The following is a 22,882-nucleotide window of genomic DNA, read 5'->3' on the forward strand; positions in this document are numbered from 1 at the left end:
TTCCCTGTCCTGGACTCAACGCCTTGCCTACGCGCAGACTCGACGCCTCGCCACCCCCGTGGCAGAAGGGAACCGGCCTCCCCTCGCCACAACATCTCACCTCCACGACGCCGTGCATCCTATACAGACTTCGATGAACAAGTTGCTTACCTTCGGTAACGCTTTTTCTGGTGGATACAGTATCTGCCTGTGGATTCTTCAGCTTGTGAATATCCCCCTGCGTCAGCAACGTTCGGAAAATTATTTAGTAGCACGCCGGCGTGGATGACGTCATAGGAGCACGGCATCGCGCGAGACTCCGACTGACGTCACTGACTCCTTATTAGGCCTACGTCGGCGTGATGACATCAGTTCCGCCCTTTTTTCAGTGCCTTCGAGGCACCCGGACGGACCAATGATAATAGATATATACAGAACATAATAATCAAGATAACACACATAGTGTTAAGACAATGCATGAAAAACACAATATATATACAAAAGCGTCTCTGGCTAACGCTGTATATATCCACAAACCCTCCAGCAGAACTGTAGGAAGAGGCCACACGGGGAACTCAGGAAACAAGCCTTTATTGGACACGCAGGTAAGGCATGATGCATTTCGACATTATAGTCTTCTTCAGATGCCATTGCTGAACCAACAAACAGCTCCACGCCTCCACTTTTAAATCCATCTGCAGACCTCCCACTTCCGAGAGGAAGCACCTCCCCTGCCTCGTGATCGCTCACCTGCTGCAGTGCTGTCAGTCCTACAGCTCCCAGAATGCATCATCTCTGGGTTGGTGCTGCGAGGGTAATGGAATGATGCAGTCCATGTGGCAATGGCGCACTGCAGAGTGGAGAGCGCTGTTTCTGGTGCAAATAAAGTCCTCTGGCTTCCCTGGGTCCCTGCATACATCATAACCGCCACAGCACAAGTCTGCTGAGTCATAGGCTGAAATAATATCCAAGCCTTTCCGTGAAGTCACGAGCTGCCGGCTGGCAACAAACCCTGCTTGACTCGTGCTGGAGAGGTGGGCTGAAGCTATCCGATACCTCAGGTGCAAAGACAAAGCTGCTTTCGCAGACACCAGTAACGCCACAGCCACTTGACAGATGGGTCCTCTTAAAGCGTCTCTGGCTAACGCTGTAAATGTCCACAAACCCTCCAGCAGAACTGTAGGAAGAGGCCACACGGGGAACTCAGGAAACAAGCCTTTATTGGACACGCAGGTAAGGCATGATGCATTTCGACATTATAGTCTTCCTCAGATGCCACTGCTGAACCAATAAACCGCTCCACGCCTCCACTTTTAAATCCATCTGCAGACCTCCCACTTCTGAGAGGAAGCACCTCCCCTGCCTCGTGATCGCTCACCTGCTGCAGTGCTGTCAGTCCTACAGCTCCCAGAATGCATCATCTCTGGGTTGGTGCTGCGAGGGTAATGGAATGATGCAGTCCATGTGGCAATGGCGCACTGCAGAGTGGAGCGCGCTGTTGCTGGTGCAAATAAAGTCCTCGGGCTTCCCTGGGTCCCCGCATACATCATAACCGCCACAGCACAAGTCCGCCGAGTCATAGGCTGAAATAATATCCAAGCCTTTCCGTGAAGTCATGAGCTGCCGGCTGGCAGCAAACCATATATATATATATATATATATATATATATATATATATATATATATATATATATATATATATATATATATATATATATATATATATATATATATATATATATATATATATATATATATATACACACATATACATTTAAACATTGCCATAAACTTAGATATAGAAGAGTGGACAACGGGGAGGCGGGTGGGTCAGTGAGGAATCCACAGGCAGATACTGTATCCACCAAAAAAAGTGTTACCGAAGGTAATTAACTTGTTCTTCTGATGGATACATTTGCCAGTGGATTCCTCACCTTGTGAATAGATTCCACAGCAGTCCCCACTCCCGGAGGTGGGTGTCCACTCTCCTCTACCAGAAAATCCTGGAGGACAGAACGCGCAAAGTGGCCATCCCTCCTCACTTCGGTATCCAAGCAGTAATGCTTCGCGAAAGTGTGGAGGGATACCCAAGTTGCCGCCCTACAAATATCCTCTACAGGAACACCCCTAGACAAAGCAGATGTTGATGACTTTGCTCTAGTAGAGTGAGCTCTTTTCCCTTCTGGAGGCTCCTAGAGACCATCTGTAAGAATAGATTGACATCCACGACATCATGTGGGAGAGAAAAGGAATTCAGGTTGCCCCGTTCAATCTCCAGGCATGAAGGTGTAAGGTCTGAAGGTGGGGGTGTAGAACCTGCCGCTCCATCTGAGAGAGGAGATCTGCCCTGAGAGGGAGACGGAGCGGCGCGCACGAGGAGAGATGGAGAATATCTGTGTACCACACCCTTCTTTGCCAATCCGGGACGACCAATATGACTTGGGCCCGGTCTTGGCGAATCTTCCTCAGAACCCGAGAAATCAAGGGTATTGGAGGAAACGCGTAAAGGAGTCTTGTGCCCCAACTCAACTGAAATGCGTCCCCCAAAGCTCCCTGCATCGGATACTGGAGACTGCAGAATGACGAGCAGTGAGCGTTCTCGGAAGTGGCAAACAGGTCCACCTGAGGAGTTCCCCACGTCCGAAAGACATGACGAACTACCTCCAGATGGAGCCTCCACTCGTGGTCGGCTGAGAACTGCCGACTGAGACTGTCTGCACGTACATTCAGAACTCCGGCCAGATGATTTGCCATCAGACAAATCTGATGGTCCTGAACCCAGGACCAGAGATGCAGAGCCTCTCTGCAGAGACACCGCGATCCTACTCCTCCCTGCTTGTTGACATACCACATCGCAGTGGTGTTGTCCATCAGGACGTGAACCGACCGACCACGAAGGGAAGGGAGGGGAGGAAGGCCTTGAGCGCCAAACGTATCGCCCGTAACTCTAGAAGGTTGATGTGAACCAACCTTTCCTCTGGAGACCAAAGACCCTTGATCTCCAGATCCCCCAGATGAGCACCCCACCCTAGGGTGAATGCATCCGTTATCACTGTGGCCACCGATGGAGGTAAGTGGAACAGCTTCCCTTGAGTCAGATTGCTTTCCACCCTCCACCAAGACAGATCCGCTGCAGCTTCTCTGGAGATCCTGATTGACTCCCCGAGATCTCCGTGGTGCTGATACCACTGCCTGCTGAGGCACCACTGGAGTGCCCTCATATGCCAGCGTGCATGGTTGAACAACAGAATGCAAGAAGCCATCAGACCTAGCAGGCGAAGAACCTTCAGGACTGGAACGACCACTCCATTGTGAAATAAAGGAATCATTTCCTGCATGTCGAGAATCCTTTGAGGAAGAGGGAATGCCCGACATACAGTTGTGTCCAGTACAGCACCTATGAACAGGTTGCGCTGGGAGGGCACCAGGTGAGATTTGGGTACATTTATCGAAAAACCCAACCTGTACAACAACTGAGTCATGTCTTGCAGATGATGGACCACCATCTCTGGAGATTCCGCTTTGATCAGCCAATCGTCCAGATAAAGGAATACTGGAATCCCTCACCTTCTGAGATGTGCAGCCACCACAGCCATCACCTTGGTAAAGACTCGAGGCGCAGTAGTAAGACCAAACGGAAGGACCGCAAACTGGTAGTGTTGCGAACCCACCCTGAAACGGAGATACTTTCTGTGCAACTTCAGGATAGGAATATGGAAATAAGCATCTTGTAAGTCGATCAACACCATCCAGTCTTCTTCCAACAGCGCTTGAAGAACCTGCGCAAGGGTGATAGCATCTTGAACTTCTCCTGTTTCAGGTAAAGGTTCAAGATCCTGAGATCCAGGATTGGACGAAGTCTACCATCCTTCTTGGGAATCAGGAAATACCGGGAGTAGCACCCCTGACCCCTTTCCTGCTCTGGAACCACCTCTATTGCCCCCTTTCTGAACAGTGCTAGGACTTTCTCCTGAAGAAGCAGCAGGTGGTCCTCTGAGCAAAAACCCTGGCAAGGAGGGTAATTTGGGGGAAATTCCCGAAAGGGAAGAGCATACCCATTCTCTACGAGATTGAGAACCCAAAGATCTCATGTAATCAATTACCATTCTCGTAGAAAAAAGGTAAGCCGGCCCCCCATAGGACATCATGATCCGGAATGGCGGATCTAGGGCAGCTTTGCTGTTGTAGGTGGGGGGTGGGTAGAAGTGGAGGAGGAGAAGGCCTGACTTCCACGAGGACGACCTCTTTGTCTACCTCTGTACAACCTGTACAAAGGATTTTGCTGCTGCTGTGCCTGCTTATAGGGACAAAAAATAGATCTTCCAAATCCCTTGTATCTCTTTTTCATAGAGCCTCTAGTCTGCAAACCCAAAGACCTGGCTGTTGCCCTACTGTCCTTGAACCTTTCCAATGCAGCATCAGCTTTTTTACAGAAAAGGCCTGAGCCATCAAAAGGCAAATCCATTAAGGCAGCCTGAACATCCGCAGAGAACTCAGAAGTCTTCAGCCAGGCAGCTCTTCTGGTGGCAATCGAACACCCCATGACTCTAGCCACCGAATCCACTGTGTCCATACCCCTTTGTATGACCTGCCGAGCTGCAGCCTGCGTATCAGACAGCACTTCATTAAAATTCTTTCTGTCCTCCTCAGGTAGCTTAGGTGACAGCTGTTTAAAAGTATCCATCAAAGCATGGATAAACCAGCCCAGCAAACAAGTGCCATTTGTAGATTTTACGGCCATACTACCTGACGAAAACACTTTCTTTGCACTTTGGTCCTGCTTTTTGGAGTCTTTATCACCAGGAACCTGGGGAAAAGCACCTGCAGATCTTTTAGAGCAGGCAGCTTGTACTACCAAACTCTCCGGCAAGGGATGAGTAGACAAAAAGTCAGGGTCACCAGGAGCCACCCTATAACGCCTTGCAACAGCCTTATTTACTGCAGGAGCCGTAAGTGGCCTACTCCACATCTCCAAGATGTGATCCGTTAGAGCCTCAGTAAAAGGAAGTATAGGCTCAATCACAGATGAAGGAGAATGGAGGACTTCAGTCAGAATGTTCGACTTATACTCCACAGATGGCAAAGTCAAATTCAACACATCTGCAGCCTTTTTAATCACCACATGGTAGGGAGCCACAACTTTAGAAGGAGCATCAGACACCGTGGCCAAATCCCGATCAGGAGACAGTTCTAGGCCACTTGCATCTCGAAGATCATCAACATAATCCTCCTGATCTTGAAGCTCACCTTCTTTAACTTCAGATTCAACATAACTCTTCTCTTCCATAAGGCGCTGAGCTTTGCGCCTTGACCACTCTATTCGAATCAACGTCGTCGGATCCAGTATCGACTCCGAAGGAGCCGGCGTCGAATGTGGAGCCGGAGTCGAACTCAGATTGGGATCACGAAGTCGTCCCGGAGCCGGTGAAGCCGTAAACGGCGTCAAAGACGTTGGTGGCGCCGGGAGATGCCAAGGTGGAGCCAGAGCTGGCATAAATGGCAAGAACGGCACCGGAGCATAGGCTTGGGGAACCCCCAAATTTATATGCCAACGGACCCATGGGACCAGCTGGTGCTCCAGAGGTGTACAAGGCTCTCGCATAAACACCATACATGGCGTTCAAAAAATGCGATGGATCCTGTCCTGGACCCAAAAAAGGAGGATAAGAACCCACCGGCTGCTCCTGAGGAGGCTGCACTGGAATAGACTCCTCCTGCTCCTCTTGTTCCTCCGGTTGGTGAACCGGAGTCGTCGAGCCCTGAGGAACATCAACTTCTTCTTCTTCCTCATGTCCCGAAGACTGAGATGGATCCGGAGACGGATTTGACACCGGAGTCGGAGAATGCTCCTGTGACACCGAAGGCGAGGCGTCACCTTCAGGCTTCAGAGCAGGAGAGGGAGATATCATGTCTTTCCGATGCTTTCTAGAAGTCGACTTAGTTTTCGATTCAGACTCCTTTCCGGAATGGTGCCTTAAACTATGCTTCCTTCTCTTATGCTTCTTCTTCAAAGATCTGGAAACATGACCCGAAGTCGACTTTGACGCCGACCGAGACCGAGACCTCGACTTTGGGCGTCTCAATCTTGACCTCATACCCTTCTTAGCATCTTTGCCCTTCAATTTGGCAAGCAGAAGCTTAGCCTCACGCTCCTGCAGAGCCTTTGGGTTCATCTTCAAACAGGACCGACAACCCTGGCCGTCGTGATCCGAACCCAGGCACCAAAGGCAGTCACCATGTTGATCAATAATATTTATTTATTTATATATTTAAAGTTTTATATAGCGCGAACAAGATCTTTGCAGATTTCAGAGCGCTTTACAGAAACAGTAGGTAGGATAAACAAGACTCCTAAATCAATATGAGATTCCGTAGACAGTGAGTTGCAAAAAGTAGGGTATCAATCATACACGAGTATACAGAGTAATAACAATCAAGAAACAATAATATGGAAACAGTACAATGTCTAAACGGATAAGATTATAGCACCCCAGAGGGTGAATAAACACAATGTTGAAGGCAGAGCAGTAGTCAGTAGTGGGTGCATTGCAGGTTATTGAGGCACTCAAGTCCTAGTGTAGAAAGGTAAGTATTCAGACAGCCGATAATGAGGGAGCCAAATTCTGTCATTGTTCCAGTATCAATAGTGTTCAGGTGTATTTAGCCATAAGGATGGCCTTCACCTCTTTCTTGAAGAGTATAGTGGACGGAATAAGCCTGGTTTCTGGCGGGAGTGCATTCCAGATCCTAGGTGCCATTCCAGAGAAGGAGCGTTTGTATGTTTTTTCCTTCCGGAATCTCCGTGGGTTCAGGAGGAGAGTGTTTGTGCTTCTGTTGGATCTTGAGCCTCCTGATATGGTCAGCTTATGAGAGAGGTAGTTGGGTGCCTTGTGGTGTACGGCAGAGTGTGTCATACAGGCAATTTTCAACTGAATTCTGGCTTCAATAGGCAGCCAGTTCAGGGCTTTTAAGTCAGGGGATATATGCGAGTGTTTTCTTGAGCCGGTGATGAGTCTCGCGGCCGCGTTCAGGGAGGCTCTTAGGGGAGCCGTTGTTGTCAGGGGGAGCCCGCTGAGAGCCACAATTCCGTAGTCTATGCGAGGAATGACTAAGGCTTGTACCACAGTTTGGAAGTCCTTGGGTGGAAGGAAGGGTTTGAGTTTTCTCAGCGTGTTGATTTGGAAGTTGGCTCCTTTAGTTGCTATGCTAATATGCTGCTGCATGTCGAGATTGCAGTCCAGTGTGATGCCAAGGGATTTCGCCGAGTCCACGATGGTGGGTTGGACATTGAGTGCGGTTAAATGATTGAGCCAGGTTTGGGTGATGGCCTTTTTCGCAGGAGGAGAGATCAGAAGGAACTCAGTTTTCAGAGCATTTAGTTTGAGGTGATTGTCGGCCAGCCAAGCTTGGGTGTTTCTTAGTGTGGCATTCAACAGTTTGATGTCTTCAGGGGATTGAAGCTTGAGGTAGAGCTGAGTGTCATCGGCGTACATATGGAACTGTACCTTAGAGGATTGAAGCAAGGTGGTGAGTGGTTCCATGATGAGGTTGAACAATGTGGGGGATAGGGAGGAACCTTGCGGAACGCCCAGTGTTACTGGCACAGGCGAGGACAGTGCGTTGTTGATCTTGAACCTCTGAGAACGGTTGTGCAGAAAGGACGTGAACCATTTGAGAACCGTCCCGGATATGCCCATTCTGGTATTTAGGAGCTCCAGAAGATTCTCGTGTTTGACCGTATCAAATGCTGAAGAGAGGTCAAGAAGGATGAGGAGGCAAGACTCATTGTGATCAAGGATTTGGAGGGCATTATCTATTATGTGTGTCATGGCCGTTTCCGTGCTATGCTTTGCTCTGAATCCGGATTGGTGAGAGTTGAGGAGGTCAAACTGCTCAATGTGTTTTGTCAGTTGGAGTTGTACGCATTTTTCTAACAGTTTTGCTAGAGTGGTGATATTGGTGATAGGACGATAGTTGTTTAGGTCGGCCGGGTCAGCTGTGGGTTTCTTGAGTATAGGCGTGACTTGCCCAATCTTGAGGGAATCTGGGATGAGCCCTTGTTGCAGGGAACAGTTGATGATTTTAGTCCAGAGTGGGAGGAACAGGGGGGGTGAGGACTTTAACAGCATTGGCAGGTAGGGGATCTGTGTGATGATTGGCGGGTTTCAAGGTGACCAGCAGCTTGTGGATTGATTCTTCGGAATAGGTGTCGAAGGACGTCCATGAAGCGTTGTTTTTAGCATGAGTGTTAGTTATGCATATGGAGCCGGCGAATCGACTTACATCCTTGATGAGATCGCTTCTTATAGTGTCGTTCTTTTGCTTGAAGAAAGCAGAGAAGTCTTCGCAACTTGGGATAGCCTTTGTTAAATTGTTGGGTTGTGGAGGTTGCGTTTTGGTTTGGGTTTTGACTCGAACAGTTTTTTTGGTCGGTTTTTAGCTTGATCCAGCTGTTGGCTAAAGAATATTGATTTCGAGTGTTTGATTTTTCTGAAGTAAGCGTTTCTCTTACTCTTAAGCGTTCTAAGGTTCAGTGCTGAGGGGTCCGATCTCCACGCGCGCTCAGCTAAGCGCATCACACGTCTGTCTTCATTGAGTCTGCCATCGTACCATGGGTTCGAGTTCTTGGTGGAGACTCTCTTCAATTGCAAGGGTGCGGCTTCATTGATTATTGTAGACATGGAGTCTAGGTAGAGGTTGGTCAATGAATGCACATCAGAGACATCCGTCGGGGGAAGAAGGAGACTGCCTGTGTGGGCAGGCAAGGTCTTTGGGTTAAGGTTCTTCAGGTCCCTCTTCCAAATCTTGGTTTTGGCAGGTTGCGCCGGGTTAAGTTTGACTTTTTCGTTGATGAAGAAGGTGATGATGTGGTGGTCTGACCAGTCACATGGTTCGATTGCGACTAGTTGGGTAGAGTCTTCTTTGGCGATGATAAGGTCAATGATAGAGCCTTTTTCATGTGTCGGACCGTTGCATATTTGGGTGAGGTCAAGCGCGTCGAGGAAAGTCTTAAGGCTCTTCACCACAGTGTCTTTCTGGTCATTCCAGTGGAGGTTGAAGTCTCCCAGGTAAATTTGATTGAGCTGTCGACCGGCGTTGGTGGATATCGTGTCCATTAGTTGTTGGGAGAAGATGAAGTTGTCACCGGGTGGGTGGTAAATAACATGAAGGGAGCACACAGGTTTGCCCTCACTAGTAATCTCAAGGCAGATGAGTTCGCAGGCGGAGAGGGAGGGGGAGGGGCCTTCAGTGACAGCTAGGTTGCTCCTGTAGATGCATGCGATTCCCCCGCCCGTCTTGCCATTCCTGTCGAGTCTAATAATGCGATAGTTGGGGGGGGACTAGTATGTCAATTATAGGTGTGGATGTTTCAGTTAACCACGTTTCAGTCAGAATGGCTAGATCAATGCCCCTTGATAAGATGAGCTCCGCGATGCCAGAGGAGTGTCTCCGGGCCGATCTGCAGTTGAGCAGGATACACTTTAGTCTAGGGGTGAGGAGGGTGGGAGAATGTTCTAAGGAGAGGGGGATATTTTTGAGATTACCAGGGACAGAACTTCTGTCGCTCAGTGTTGGTGGCCTGAGGGGATTTGTGAGAATCGTGGGTATGGATGGGGAGGTGTGTTGTGGGTGAGCGTTTTGTGGGACCTGGGCCATAGGAGCAGAGTACATTGTGTAAGTCTCAGCCCGAAAGGGTGTTTAGGGTGCGACGGGGACGGCCGGTGGCCTTGCGATCAGGGATAGAGGTCCAGCGCGGGGAGAGCAGGGTGGAACGGTTTGAGGGGCAAATGGAGTCCTTGTTGGGCGGGGAAGTGTAGGGTAGTGGGTGCCTGGGGTGTGTGAGAAGAAGTTCTTTGATGTTGTGGAGCTCTTCCTTGACTTGTAGGAGGGTGGAGATGATCATGTCCAGTGTTGGATTGGGGATGGAATTGGAAGTGAGAGCAGTGGGTGAGTGTTTGAGTCGGGTAATGGGGTGGTAACTGGATCGAATGTGACGGGATGTGCGCGCGATGGAGCAGGGCTCTGCGGTCCGAGTAGGTGGGGTAGCGTTCGAAGGATGAGAGAGTTTGTGAACCGGGGTCGGGGATGAGGACAGGGGGCGGTTGATAGCGTGAGTGATGGCGCTTGTGGTAGGCGGTGTGGGTGAGTTGAGGGAAGAATGTAGACTGGAGAGGGAAGGAGTGACAATAAGGGGGTGAGGGATAAGAATGGGAGGGAATAAAGGATAAGGGGTTATGTTGAGGGAGGTGGGGTGTTCCGTGAGTCTGGCCGATGGGGTGGGGTAGTGGGGAGTGAGAGTGGGGGGGGAGAGAGGGTGAGGGTTGGTCATGTCGCGGGACGCGGGAGGTATGCTCAAGGTAGTGGAGGTGGGTTCTGCGCGACTTGTGTGAGGAGTGGGGTGGGGAATAAGGAGGGTGGGGGTATTGGTGATGTGTGAAAGGGGATGATAATCGCCAATGCATGAGGGGTGTGGGGAAGTGAGATCGGATGGGTGATCGATTACAGCAGCATCTGCGATGTTCGCGGAGTTTGTATGGTAGGGGGTGAGGAGGGTGGGGATAACGGGAGTGCTCAAAGGGGGGTGATCTTTGCTAGTGCATGTAATAGACATCATCTTCCTGCATGAGTCGCACGGCTTAAAGCCAGTCTTCTTCGACGACATCACGACAGAAGACAGCAACACCGAAGAGATACAGAAAACAGACAATAGTAACAAAGTTACTATCAGCTCAACAGAAGATCCCTCGAAACCGTTAGCGTCGACGACGCGGAAAAAAAGGAACTGATGTCATCATGCCGATGTAGGCCTAACAAGGAGTCAGTGACGTCAGTCGGAGTCGCGTGCAATTCCGTGCTCCTATGACATTGTCCACGTCGGCGTGCTACAAAAGAATTTTTCTGAACGTTACGGACGCAGGGATATATTCACAAAGTGAGGAATCCACTGGCAGATGTATCCATCAGAATCCAAGGTACTGTTGTTTTGGGGTCCGTGTGACTCCGTGCCTGAGCTGCGCACCTCGCGGTCAGCGCAGTACTTTCGATTTATGTATTTATGTCTGTTACTACGTCGTAATAGCCCCAGGTGAAGCTATTTTTTCCTTCAAGTTCTATTTTTGAAGTAACCTTTTTCTAAACTGGTGTGGTGTCCATTCGTGGGGTTTTCACTGTTACTGTGTGTTTGGGTACAACTCCTTTGCATAGGGTCTTTGGTATAAGCCGGCCTGCTCATGCCAAGCTACCAAGGGGGTAAGCAGGGGTTATCTAAAGTGTATAATCCCCTTACTCCGACTAGATCAAGGGTCCCTACTTGGACAAAGGTGCATACCTCTGTCAACTAGAGACCCCCATTTCCAACATTGACACTTTGCACTAAACTTTAGTATGGTTCTTCCCCGCTGATCAAGTATTTTTTTTCCAGGGACACTGGGGAGGAGGCTAGGATGCCTCCAGCAGGCTGGCAAGAGGTCACTTGCAAAGTCCTGCAAACTGAGCATGAACTGTGCATAGGTACTTGTGAGAGGTCAGTGCCTGGGAGAGAGGTGCACAGAAGGAACGTGAATGCACGTAGTGGAACTGGCCCAGTACCAGGAGAAGACATGCTGGAAAGTCTTGTCTATGCAGACAGCTGATCCAGTATGAGCCAGACGGAGTGCGTGGCTAATATTAATCAAATAACATTGTTTCTTGTACAGTTGTGTATTTTCGGTATTAATCGTAAGGTAACAGATCAAAGGCTCCAGTTAGCACTCAAACATACAATATGATCAACATAATATTTCAAAACATAAGAAAAGAATAATCAAATAGCAATTGAGGATATCTTGTTTACCTGCACTAATGCAACTCCGGCCATCAAAATGATCAGAGAGATCCACTGGTAGAAGTTTAACTTTCTATGAAGCATGGACACAGAAAACAGGGCTGTGGTCAGTATTTTCAACTGATATGTAACCTGTCAAAGAACAGAAACAGCAGTCAGCAGCTGCACAACGTTGCTAGACCAAACCTACTGGGATTTCTTTGGTGAAAGAGGACGACCAAGAAACATTACCTGATAAGTAGCAGCATCAAGGTTGGAGAGCGCAACGTACAGCAGGTTATTCTGTAACGTATAAATTCCCGATGGAATCGCCAGCTTAAGAGTCTCCATTGGCTTGTTAATAATTTCATCATGTAGAGCTCTGTTCAGAGACCGCAAATTGAAGTCTGTGGGGAAGAAAACTAATCCGTGAGCTTGTCATGATTAAATATTATTATTAGCCATTTTCAAAATGCATCGACATGTATCCCTTTCAACGCTCTAAAGTAAGAGACCTTGCCCTATAAAAGTTATTAATCGCAGTAATGGAATGGGATAGGAAAATCTAATGTTCAAAAGGGGTTTAAGAGAATGGTTAGTGCATTGAATAATCGATTCAGAAACAAGGGAGGCAGTTTAATAATGGCATGCCATTTGCTGGAAATAATAGTCAGAAAAACCACCACTGGGTCTGGGCTCCCAACAGCACAGCTTAGCCACAAGCTACTAGTAAACAAAAAGAGGTGCCAATGCTGCTAATCAATTAGGCAAAATTCTTTATCAAAACATCTGAATTAAACAATATGCTTTGTACTCATATCTGATTTCAGTCAATTTTATTTGACTTAGTGCTTTTTTTGCTCTTGAGTTTAGTTTCTTTAGTTTATCAAATTTTTCATTTTTTGAGACCTTATGTACACAACAAATACATTAGTTCAAACAACAATTCAGTAAGACATTATATACATTTCAAAAAGAGATCATTCAAACATTCAGTCATACCCCTCTCATACACCCACAGACAACATAGATATATAAGTAAAAATAAAACGCTGGAATTCTACCAATCACAGCAAAGCCATCAATATGTTTTGCTTTTATCAGAACAGCCTATTATTTATCAGTTTTCTTTAACTTGTTCTATCCTATCGGCTTTTGACAGTCTACGCGTTTCGAACTCGCGTTGTTAGGGAGTTCTCATCAGGACCATAGTCTCTCTTTATTCAGAGCGCATGTAGTATAAATTTCCCCCGACGTACAAACAATTTTTTTATGTGTTTTGGTTGTCCCACTGTTGAAAGGACTGACTGGCTCTCTCTTGTCGGCTCAGGGTTCCGTGTAGTGAAGTCAGATGCTCCCGCCTGCAAGGGTCGGGGCATGGAGCTCTAAGTGGTGGCCTTGGTTGTTTGGATACCACGTCCACGTCGCCGAACGTGGGCTTCCGGGTCCGCAAAGGATCACGGGATCCTTTGCGGACCCGGAAGCACGCGTTCGGCATAAAAAATTATTTGTACGTCGGGGGAAATTTATACTATATGCGCTCTGAATAAAGAGAGACTATGGTCCTGATGAGAACTCTGCTGAGGATTGGGCTGATCATTTTGCATCCCAGTTTAGGGGCCCTGAGTTAGAAACCTTGGTGAGGGGTTGACTGAAACACACGCAAGTACTAACGTCATGTTTGCCCTTAGTGTTTGTGAACAAAGATGCAGAGATTGCGCTGGGTTTGATTCAAGCCGGCAAAGCCCCAGACATGGACTGCATCCCGGCCGACTTATTTAAGTATGATTTGCTGAACTGGGTGCCCTATATCACGACACTTGCCAATGCCATCACGAAGGGGGCTCGGATCCCGGAATCTTGGAGAGGGGCTGTAATATTACCTATATTTAAAAAGGGGGATCGAACGGCCCCGGGGAACTATCGACCCAGTAGCTTAATAGATGCAATCCAGAAAATCATAGCTAGGATGGCGTTGGCCAAAATCCAGGTCTGGATGGATAATGAGAACATCCTATCCCACATGCAAGCTGGTTTTAGATCAAGTGTCAGTACAATTGACCAGGTGTTTAGATTCATTCTGATATACTGGAAGGTGGTGTTCTTGGGTGGAGGAACTATTTATGCAGCGTTTGTGGACCTCAAGTCCGCTTTCAATCTCGTCCCAAGAGACAAGTTATGGGCTGCCTTAGGAAATATGGGAATGCCCCGTGAACTTTTGGACTTTGTAATAAGATTACACGAGGCTAATTTTGTGAGGGTTAGATGGGGTAGGCAGGGGCAGGTTACTGAGCGATTCCCTGTCACTCGTGGTGTCCGTCAGGGGTGTGTTCTCGTTCCGACTCTGTTTCTGTTATTTATTAACAGAGTTGTGCAGTACTTTGTAGACACACCAACTGATGCCCCGGTCCTGGGAGGCATAAAGTTTCCACTTTTTATCTTTGCGGATGACACCCTTATCCTATCTAAAACACAGAAGGGACTCCAAATAGCAATTAATAAGTTTGAGGACTTTTGCAAACATAATGACCTACAGGCCAACGTGAGCAAAACCAAATTCATGGTACTCACCAAAAACAGGCCATTGAAGGGCCATGTTAGCATGAATGGTATCGAGCTAGAGCAGGTGGAAGTTATGACCTACCTAGGAGTAGTCTTAGAACATAGGCTTAGATGGAAATCGCAGCTTGATGCACTCTGTTTACAATTTTCCCAACTAACAGGGTGCTTAATTAAGGAACAAAGAACTTCCCTAACCAAAAGGATAGCGCCCGCACTAAAAATATATGATGCTAAAATAAGTTCAGCAATCCTGTGTGGTGCGGACTTATGGGGCTTTTCGGACCCATCTTCATTGGTTAGAATTCAAAATAAATTCCTACGTAATCTGGTCGGTCTTTCTCAATCTAGCCCTATGAAACCCCTATTACTTGATATGGGCTGCCATTCTATTGTTGATGTAGCGCGGTTTAGGATGGTAGCACTGTGGAGGAGAATATGGACAACTCCGGAACTGGCACCTTTTGCCAATGAAATTTCAGATTTTAGATCCATTGCGGGATCAGGTAATCTTCCCTGGTTCAGAGATGTGAAATCTATATTGGGAAATATGGGCCTTAGTCTGCTGTCTTAGTCTGCTGTGGTCGGCCCCCGGAAATAATGCTTTTCCTTCTAAAAAGGAATTTAAAGCACTTTACTGGGCGACCGTAAAACACCAACTTGCTGTCCAGACAGAGTCCACATCTTGGACTGGTAGGTTTTTGGTTCATAAGCTTGACCCCTTACTGGAGGATTATTGGGATGTTATCACTAGGAGTAACGATAGAAAGCTAGATCACCAGTTTAGGGTCGGGTTGCTACCCTTGAGGAATTTTGAAAACTGACCACGCCATTTATTTGTAGAGTACTGCCCCTGGTGTAGGGACCAAAAGGAGTCAATAGGCCATGTTTTCTTTGTTTGCCCAGTCTACCTAGCCCCCCCGGAGAAAATGGTTAAAACCAATATGTATCAAAATGAGAACACGGGTGGGTGTGGAGGCGCGATGGCTTTTGAGAACCAATACATCAGAGATTGTGACCATAGCGGTAGCAACATTTTTGGGGTGGGCATGGATAATTAGAGCTAGGTACCCATATGAGAGTTGATTCATTGATAGTTTCTAATTGCAATATATCTAGTACGTCTTTAATTGTAAATTTAATCATGTTTTATGAGTTTGTACGATATGTACAACACACTACGTAGTGAATATCTGTGTGAAATTAATATATGTACACAAGTTTTTTTTAACTAGTTTTAATGCTTTTTGTTATTATTTTGGGCATATGTTGTCTATAGTTAAGCGTAGAGTGTTTTTATGAATGTCTTTTATGATGGAATATTTCGAAATAAAGACGTATGAACTGAACTGAACTGACTGAAATCAGATATGAGTACAAAGCATATTGTTGTTTTGATAAAGAATTGTGCCTAATTGATTAGCAGCATTGGCACCTCTTTTTGTTTACTAGGAAATAATAGTCAACAAGCTGTTTTTTGCAGTGCTTTTCCAGGGGCACGCTGTGAATTTTGTGTTCAGTAAGGGTTGCCCAATTAAGATTGGCTCACACTGTACCTACATCGGAAAAATAAAAAGGTTACATGTGTTTTGCATGATCTAAAAACTGTGGTGGCGGAAGATTTAAAGGATAATACAATAGTCGTTTTAGCAAACGGTGTAATTTACAAAATGATTAAATACAAGTTCCTTGTGGCCTTTTGTTTACATTCTGCCTCTTTAGAATGGGGTTCCGGCCTCACAAACAGTCTAAAAGGATGCCAAGCAGAGGACCCAGGTCAGCTAAATAAAACACGTCACACGTCAGTGTTTTCAAAGACGAAAGTGGCTTTGCACGAAAGCAGAGCAGCACAACGTTCTGTAACGATTAACTCCCAAGGTTGACCTGGTGAACCTTCGAGCATTTATCAGAGATATGAGCAGACCCTTTATACTAGTACTCGATTCACTCTTCGCTTTTGAGCTGAGTGGTCGCTCCCCAGCGGTATCGTTCAGCAGCGCTCTGCTTGCATTTAAAAGTGCCTCGTTTTTGCTAGTATATTGTGTGCCTTTGCTGACGCTTTATTTACTTGCTCTTAGGAATTGCCTGTGTCAATTTCAGGCTGGTCGCTCCCCAGCGGTATCGTTCAGCAGCGCTTTGCTTGCATTTAAAAGTGCCTCGTTTTGCTAGAATATTGTGTGCCTTTGCTGACGCTTTATTTACATGCTCTTAGGATTAACCTGTGTCAGTTTCAGGCTGTTTGCACGCTTTCCCCCTAGCGCTCCGCTCTGCTCACCCCCGCCTCCATTTTGTGTGTTGTTGTGCTCCTCTGCAGCCCGCCCCGCCTCCCAGCTGAGACGCCCTCGCCCCTCCCCCTCCACTACCCATATATGACAGTAGTTCCCGCGCGCAGCGTTCACGCGCAGCGTCCGCGCCCAACCCGCGCCGAAGGTGCGCCAAAGGTAAGCCCGTCTACGCCCGTCCGCGCCTGGACCGCGCCCAGCGCCAGACCCCCTGCCCCTCGCACTGCCCAGCCCCCCCGCGTTACCTACGATGCCGCCACCCTCCTAGCCCTTAACCCCGGTCGCGCCCCCACCTGCATCCAAGCCGCTCCAGGACGCACCCATGGACCGTTCTCCTGCCTCTCCTGCAAATTCTGCGGCACCGTCAACGCCTCCGCTCCGACCACACCACAGATTCCCGACCCCAACCACCTAGAATGCATCCTTCTCAACACCCGCTCGGTCCACAGGCACGCCATTGACCTTTGGAACCTACTAGACACCATCTCTCCAGACGTCGCCTTCCTAACGGAAACATGGATGAACGCCTCCTCCGCCCCTGACATCGCCATCACTATCCCTGACGACTATAAGATTACACGCAAAGACCGCACCGACCAAACAGGAGGAGGAATCGCTATCGTCCACAAGAAATCAATCCGCATCTCAACCAGCTCTGACGCCAACCTCGCCAACTCCGAACACCTCCACTTCCAGATCCACATCGACCCCAAGACCACACTCAGAGGCACCCTCCTCTACAGACCACCAGGACCCCGCGCTAAATTCAGTGAAGACATCACGGACTTCATCACCCCACACGCGCTCCCCTCCAAAGACTACATCCTCCTGGGAGACCTCAACTTCCACCTTGAGAAGATCAACGACCGCAACACCGCCACCCTCTTAGACAACCTCGCCAACCTCGGACTTAAACAACTGGTCATTTCCCCCACCCACATCGCAGGTCACACACTCGACCCCATCTTCACCTCTAGCAACCATGTCTCTTTCAACCACACTACGGATCTCCTCTGGACTGACCACAGCTGCGTCCACTTCACCTACAACAAGCCGAAACCCATCATCCACCTCCAACCAACTCTACAAAGAAACTGGAACAAAATCACCACGGAACAGATCTCCTCATCGCTCCTTCAAACCTCCCCAGCCCTCTCTTCTAACGCCAACGAAGCCGCCTCCAACCTCACCCTTTGGTTATCCAACACCGCAGACACCTTAGCACCACTGAAAAAACGCCAACACAAAATCAAGAAGGCCTCATGGTTCAACGAGGACCTCAAGAAATCCAAGAAACTATGCCGCTCCCTTGAAAAGGCCTGGAAAAAAGACTCATCCACCAGCAACAAGGACGCCTTCAAAAACGCCATCCGTACTCACCACCAACTGATCCGAAAAGCCAAAAAAACAGCATTCAAGGATCGACTCGACGACAACGCCCACAACAGCAAGGAACTTTTCAACATCGTCAAGGAATTTTCCAACCCCTCGGCCAACTCCAACGACATCACCCCCTCTCAAACCCTCTGCGACTCCCTAGCCTCTTTTTTCCACAACAAGATTGCTGACATCCACAACAGCTTTGACAACCAACCCGGAAGCCAACCCACCCTACCATCAGCTGACTATCTTCCCCCCGTTAACACCCTTAACGCCTGGAACCCAATCACCACTGAGGACACCATCCGCCTGATGAATTCCATCCACTCTGGATCCCCCACAGACCCATGCCCTCACCACATCTTCAACAAAGCAGACTCCGTCATAGCTCCGCACCTCCGAGACGTCATCAACTGCTCCTTCAACTCCGCTACCTTCCCAGAAGACTGGAAACACGCTGAACTCACCGCCCTTCTGAAAAAACCAACAGCAGACCCCACCGAACTCAAAAACTACCGCCCCATCTCACTTCTTCCATTCCCGGCCAAAGTCATCGAGAAAGCTGTCAACAACCAGCTCGCCGCCTTCCTCGAAGCCAACAAATCCCTCGACCCCTCACAATCTGGCTTCCGAGCAAAACACAGCACTGAGACCGCCCTCATCGCAGCAACAGACGACATTCGAACTCTATTGGACAATGGAGACACAGTCGCCCTCATCCTCCTCGACCTCTCTGCAGCCTTCGACACAGTCTGCCACAGCACCCTTTTACAGCGCCTCAGAAACATCGGAATCCAAGGAAAGGCACTGGAATGGATCACCTCGTTCCTCTCCGGAAGAACCCAGAGAGTCCGCCTCCCACCATTCAAGTCCGAGGCCTCTGAAATCATCTGCGGCGTACCACAAGGATCCTCACTCAGCCCCACCCTCTTCAACGTATACATGAGCCCCCTCGCGACCATCGCCCGCCAACACAACCTCAACATCATCTCTTACGCGGATGACACTCAACTGATCCTTTCTCTCACCAAGGACCCCAGCACCGCCAAAACTAACCTACACGAAGGAATGAAAGAAGTCGCCGAATGGATGAAACAAAGCCGTCTGAAACTGAACTCAGACAAAACAGAAGTCCTCATCTTAGGTAAATCCCCCTCTGCATGGGACGACTCCTGGTGGCCGGAAGCCCTCGGAAAAGCACCCATCCCGACAGACCACGCACGGAACCTTGGCGTCATCCTGGACTCTTCACTTTCAATGAACAGACAAGTCAGCGCCGTATCCTCATCCTGCTTCAACATCCTTCGCATGCTCAGAAAAACATTTCGCTGGATCCCCACCGAAACAAGGAAAACAGTCACCCATGCTCTGGTCACGAGCCGACTGGACTACGGAAACACCCTCTACGCAGGTACCACCGCCAAACTCCAGAAGAAACTACAACGAATCCAAAACGCCTCAGCCAGGCTCATATTAGACATCCCACGCAACTAACACATCTCTGGCCACCTTAAAGACCTCCACCGGCTACCCGTCAATAAGAGGATTACTTTCCGACTGCTTACCCACGCACACAAATCACTCTACGACATCGGACCAGATTGCCTCAACTCTCGACTGTCCTTCTACACCCCCTCCCGCCAACTTCGCTCTTCCAGCCAAGCATTCGCCACTGTCCCTCGCATCAACAAAACCACCATGGGAGGCAGATCCTTCTCATACCTGGCTGCCAAAACATGGAACTCACTCCCCGCTTACCTTCGCCTCACCCAGAATCACCTAGCGTTCAGAAAACAACTTAAAACGTGGATATTTGACAAATAATCCCCCTCCCCTCCCCAAGCGCCTTGAAACCCTCTGGGTATGTAGTGCGCTATATAAATTTTATGACTTGACTTGACTTGAAGAGACCCCAGTCCCGCCTGTCTTATCAACCGGAGCTCGGCCACTCCCCTCCTTCTGTTAGCCTCACCACAGTACCTTTCATCGCTCCTCTGTAAACCCCCTGCCCCTCATGCTGTGTCTCCACTCACCCTCTGCCCCTCTTCCTCTGCAGTTTCCAAATATACACTACCCCCGTCGTGTTCCGGGCTCTGCTGGTTTGCGGTTGGATTCGTACAATTTAAGCTGTAGGCATACAAGCTTTCGCTTTCCTAGCACCAATTTGTAGGTTATCTTCACAGATGCGACTCCCCAGCACAGAGCACTGTGTCTTAGAAGGTCTGCAGTGCCTTGACTCTGCTTTTATCCCGCCAGTTTACAATGCACGCCTCCTCCTCGAGTCTCCTGCCTCACTAACAGATTTGATATATATATATTTCATACAAAACAGGACAAAATAGATCAATATAAACATACTGATTTGCCGCGTCATCATGATACATGTAGCCGTACCGTAAGGTCGGGAAAAATAAACAAGTGCCACAAAGACATCTACATCCGAACATGGAGGCAGAACTGAGGAGTACACCCCGAGGAGACGGATGAGCATTCACAACTTCCCTTACAGGTGTGTGGAAGAGTGGAGATCCTCTATTCGCATCAGCCCATCATGGACACCCCCATGGCCTGAACACCATACAGAACTTCAAACAAAACCCGGAGGATTAATAAGCTACAAGGGGTGTGGTAAAGTTCACCTGTCTCCTGCCGGCAGTGGGCAGCTGGATTATCAATAGGCCCATTCCATACAGACTTCTCCTGTAGTAATAGGCACAATGTAGGATCTTTATTTGTATCAGTCGAAAACTGTATTGCATGTGTAACTCTTCAGGTGCATTCCCACTTCACAATATCTATTTCTCTCAGGTCAAGCTCCAGCCTCTCCTTTAAACATCTTAAGCCGTTGGATGTATTGTTAATACAGTGGCTTATGTGCCGTAGACATTGCCCCCTTTAAAAAGCTCTTCAAATAGCAGCCTGGCCTCCTTAGTGGAGAAGTCAAGCAACGTACCTCATTTAATACCACAGCCCTGCAAGTTATGGTAAACTGTCAAAAACCAGTATCCATCACTGTCCAAAAAGTCAAATTCAGACTGACGGTGATCAACTGTCTCTCTGGTCCTGGTTTCCACGAAATCTGCCAAAGCAAAGTTACCAATGAGCTTCTAGCACATCCTTCCTCAAGAGCACCACCTCTCCACAAAAAAGTCTCCATGGTCTTTCTGACCAAATGAGCTCACAACTATACCATTATAACAGCTACAAGCACTTGCAAAGGAATGGCCTCACCAACGTAGTGTGCAAACATATCTTGAAAAACACTGCTATCCTATCAACTACGGATGGCTCTCCAAGCAGGGCAAATTCCAAATTATTAAGTATCACAATTTGCAGTTCGCAATAGATTAGAAAACGAACAATCCCCTTTTAAATTGAAATATACATGCCTGACAGCGATCCTCAAGATGTCTTCTGTCATTACGCAGTACTGGGTATTTTGCATGCTGTACCGAAACCTAGGAAGAGACAGAAGGGTATCCAGTGTCACCCTCCTGATTAGCAAAACGGGCAGCATCCCTGTCCAGATTAAAATTCTTGTCCTTGGACTCGGCCTTTACATAAGTAATTAAGTCCCTAAATAACGGAAGAAGGCCAAGAAAATTGTAAGTGGCAAACCACTGCGTTGAACTAGATTCTATATTTAAAAAAAGATGGCCTTACCCATTCAACACAATATCCATACTAATCCATATTCCCTAAAAAGATGTAGCGTTCTAGAACAGTGGTTTTTAACCTTTTGACTTCCTTAGGCCATCACATAATCCTTACTGGAATCATTAGACCCCGAAAGAGTCAATATTGGAATCTTTGGGAACCCCACTCTGTCATTACGTGAACCCAGTGATCCGAGCCTGAGCATTTTCAATTATTGAACGAAAAAAGAATACACACAAAATAACGAAATAAGCGTTCAAACAAATACATAAATTATGAAATATTTAATTTCATTCAAAAACAAATATAACAAATAAATATTTTAATGGAAAGGTTGGAACTTTTCTAAATTTAGTTGATTCCACTCTTTTTCCATACTATATTCTGTTTCATGTGCTTGCACTTCACCCACAAATCAGTCTACGGGTACCAACTTAATTTTTAGCCTCCAAAATCAAATTCCTTCACATTTACAGAATGTTTTACCACTTACAGTTTTACATTTTGCTTTTTTATTTATATACACTTTAATAATATGTTAATATTTAATTTTCTAAGCAGTCTCAGACCCAGTGAGTAGGCTTCGCAGACCCCTAGAGGTCCCCAGACCACAGGTTAAGAATCATTGGTCTAGAGACAATCTGCCAGAGATCCGCTACATACTAAGATGCTGTCCCCCAAGGTTAAGAATCTGGGCTTTGTATTGGATGAGAATCTTTCATGAAACCTCAGGTGATCAAGGTTACTGCCACCTGCTTTGCTATGCTCAAGTGGCTGAAAAAGTTCATCTGGATGATACTGCAATCAGCCCAAAGGACTGTGGTCCAAGTCCTAATTGTGAGTATATTGGACTATGGCAACATCCTATCCATAGTAGCAGATAAACCATCCATCCAACGCCTACAGATAGTTCAGAACTCAGTGGCTAGACTTCTGTATTGGCTCCCGAAGCATGCCTTGGTCTCTCACTTTCTCCAAGAGCTCCATTGGCTCATGGTTTCGAAGCGTGTTTAATTCAAATCTCTGTGCTACAGCTTTAAAACCGGAGCCGAAATAGGACTACGCTACATATAGGATCAAGTGGTGCCTTATTGGCACACACGTATACTGAGATCTGGGAACCTTACTTTGTACACTGCCCCAAGATTTTGCTTGGCTGGCATAGGAGGGCGCTCGGTCTCTGTTTTGGGCCTCAAACTGGAACTCCCTCCCATAGCCCCAG

General features: G+C 47.7%; 1 protein-coding gene across 1 annotated transcript in view; it reads right to left on the reverse strand.

The window, feature by feature from the left end:
- The window catches only part of SLC35A3 (solute carrier family 35 member A3), a 211,840-nt gene that overhangs the window by 87,040 nt on the left and 101,918 nt on the right, over positions 1-22,882 (reverse strand). Inside the window, exons 3-4 of the mRNA XM_086954566.1 lie at positions 12,035-12,189; positions 11,813-11,935 (exon numbers count right to left, since the gene is read on the reverse strand). Of these exons, the coding sequence (XP_086810692.1) occupies positions 11,813-11,935; positions 12,035-12,189 (278 nt within the window). The remainder of the gene's footprint in view (positions 1-11,812; positions 11,936-12,034; positions 12,190-22,882) is intronic.

Source organism: Lissotriton vulgaris, chromosome 1_1, assembly GCF_964263255.1.
Source record: "Lissotriton vulgaris chromosome 1_1, aLisVul1.2, whole genome shotgun sequence".
NCBI classification, from domain to species: domain Eukaryota; kingdom Metazoa; phylum Chordata; class Amphibia; order Caudata; family Salamandridae; genus Lissotriton; species Lissotriton vulgaris.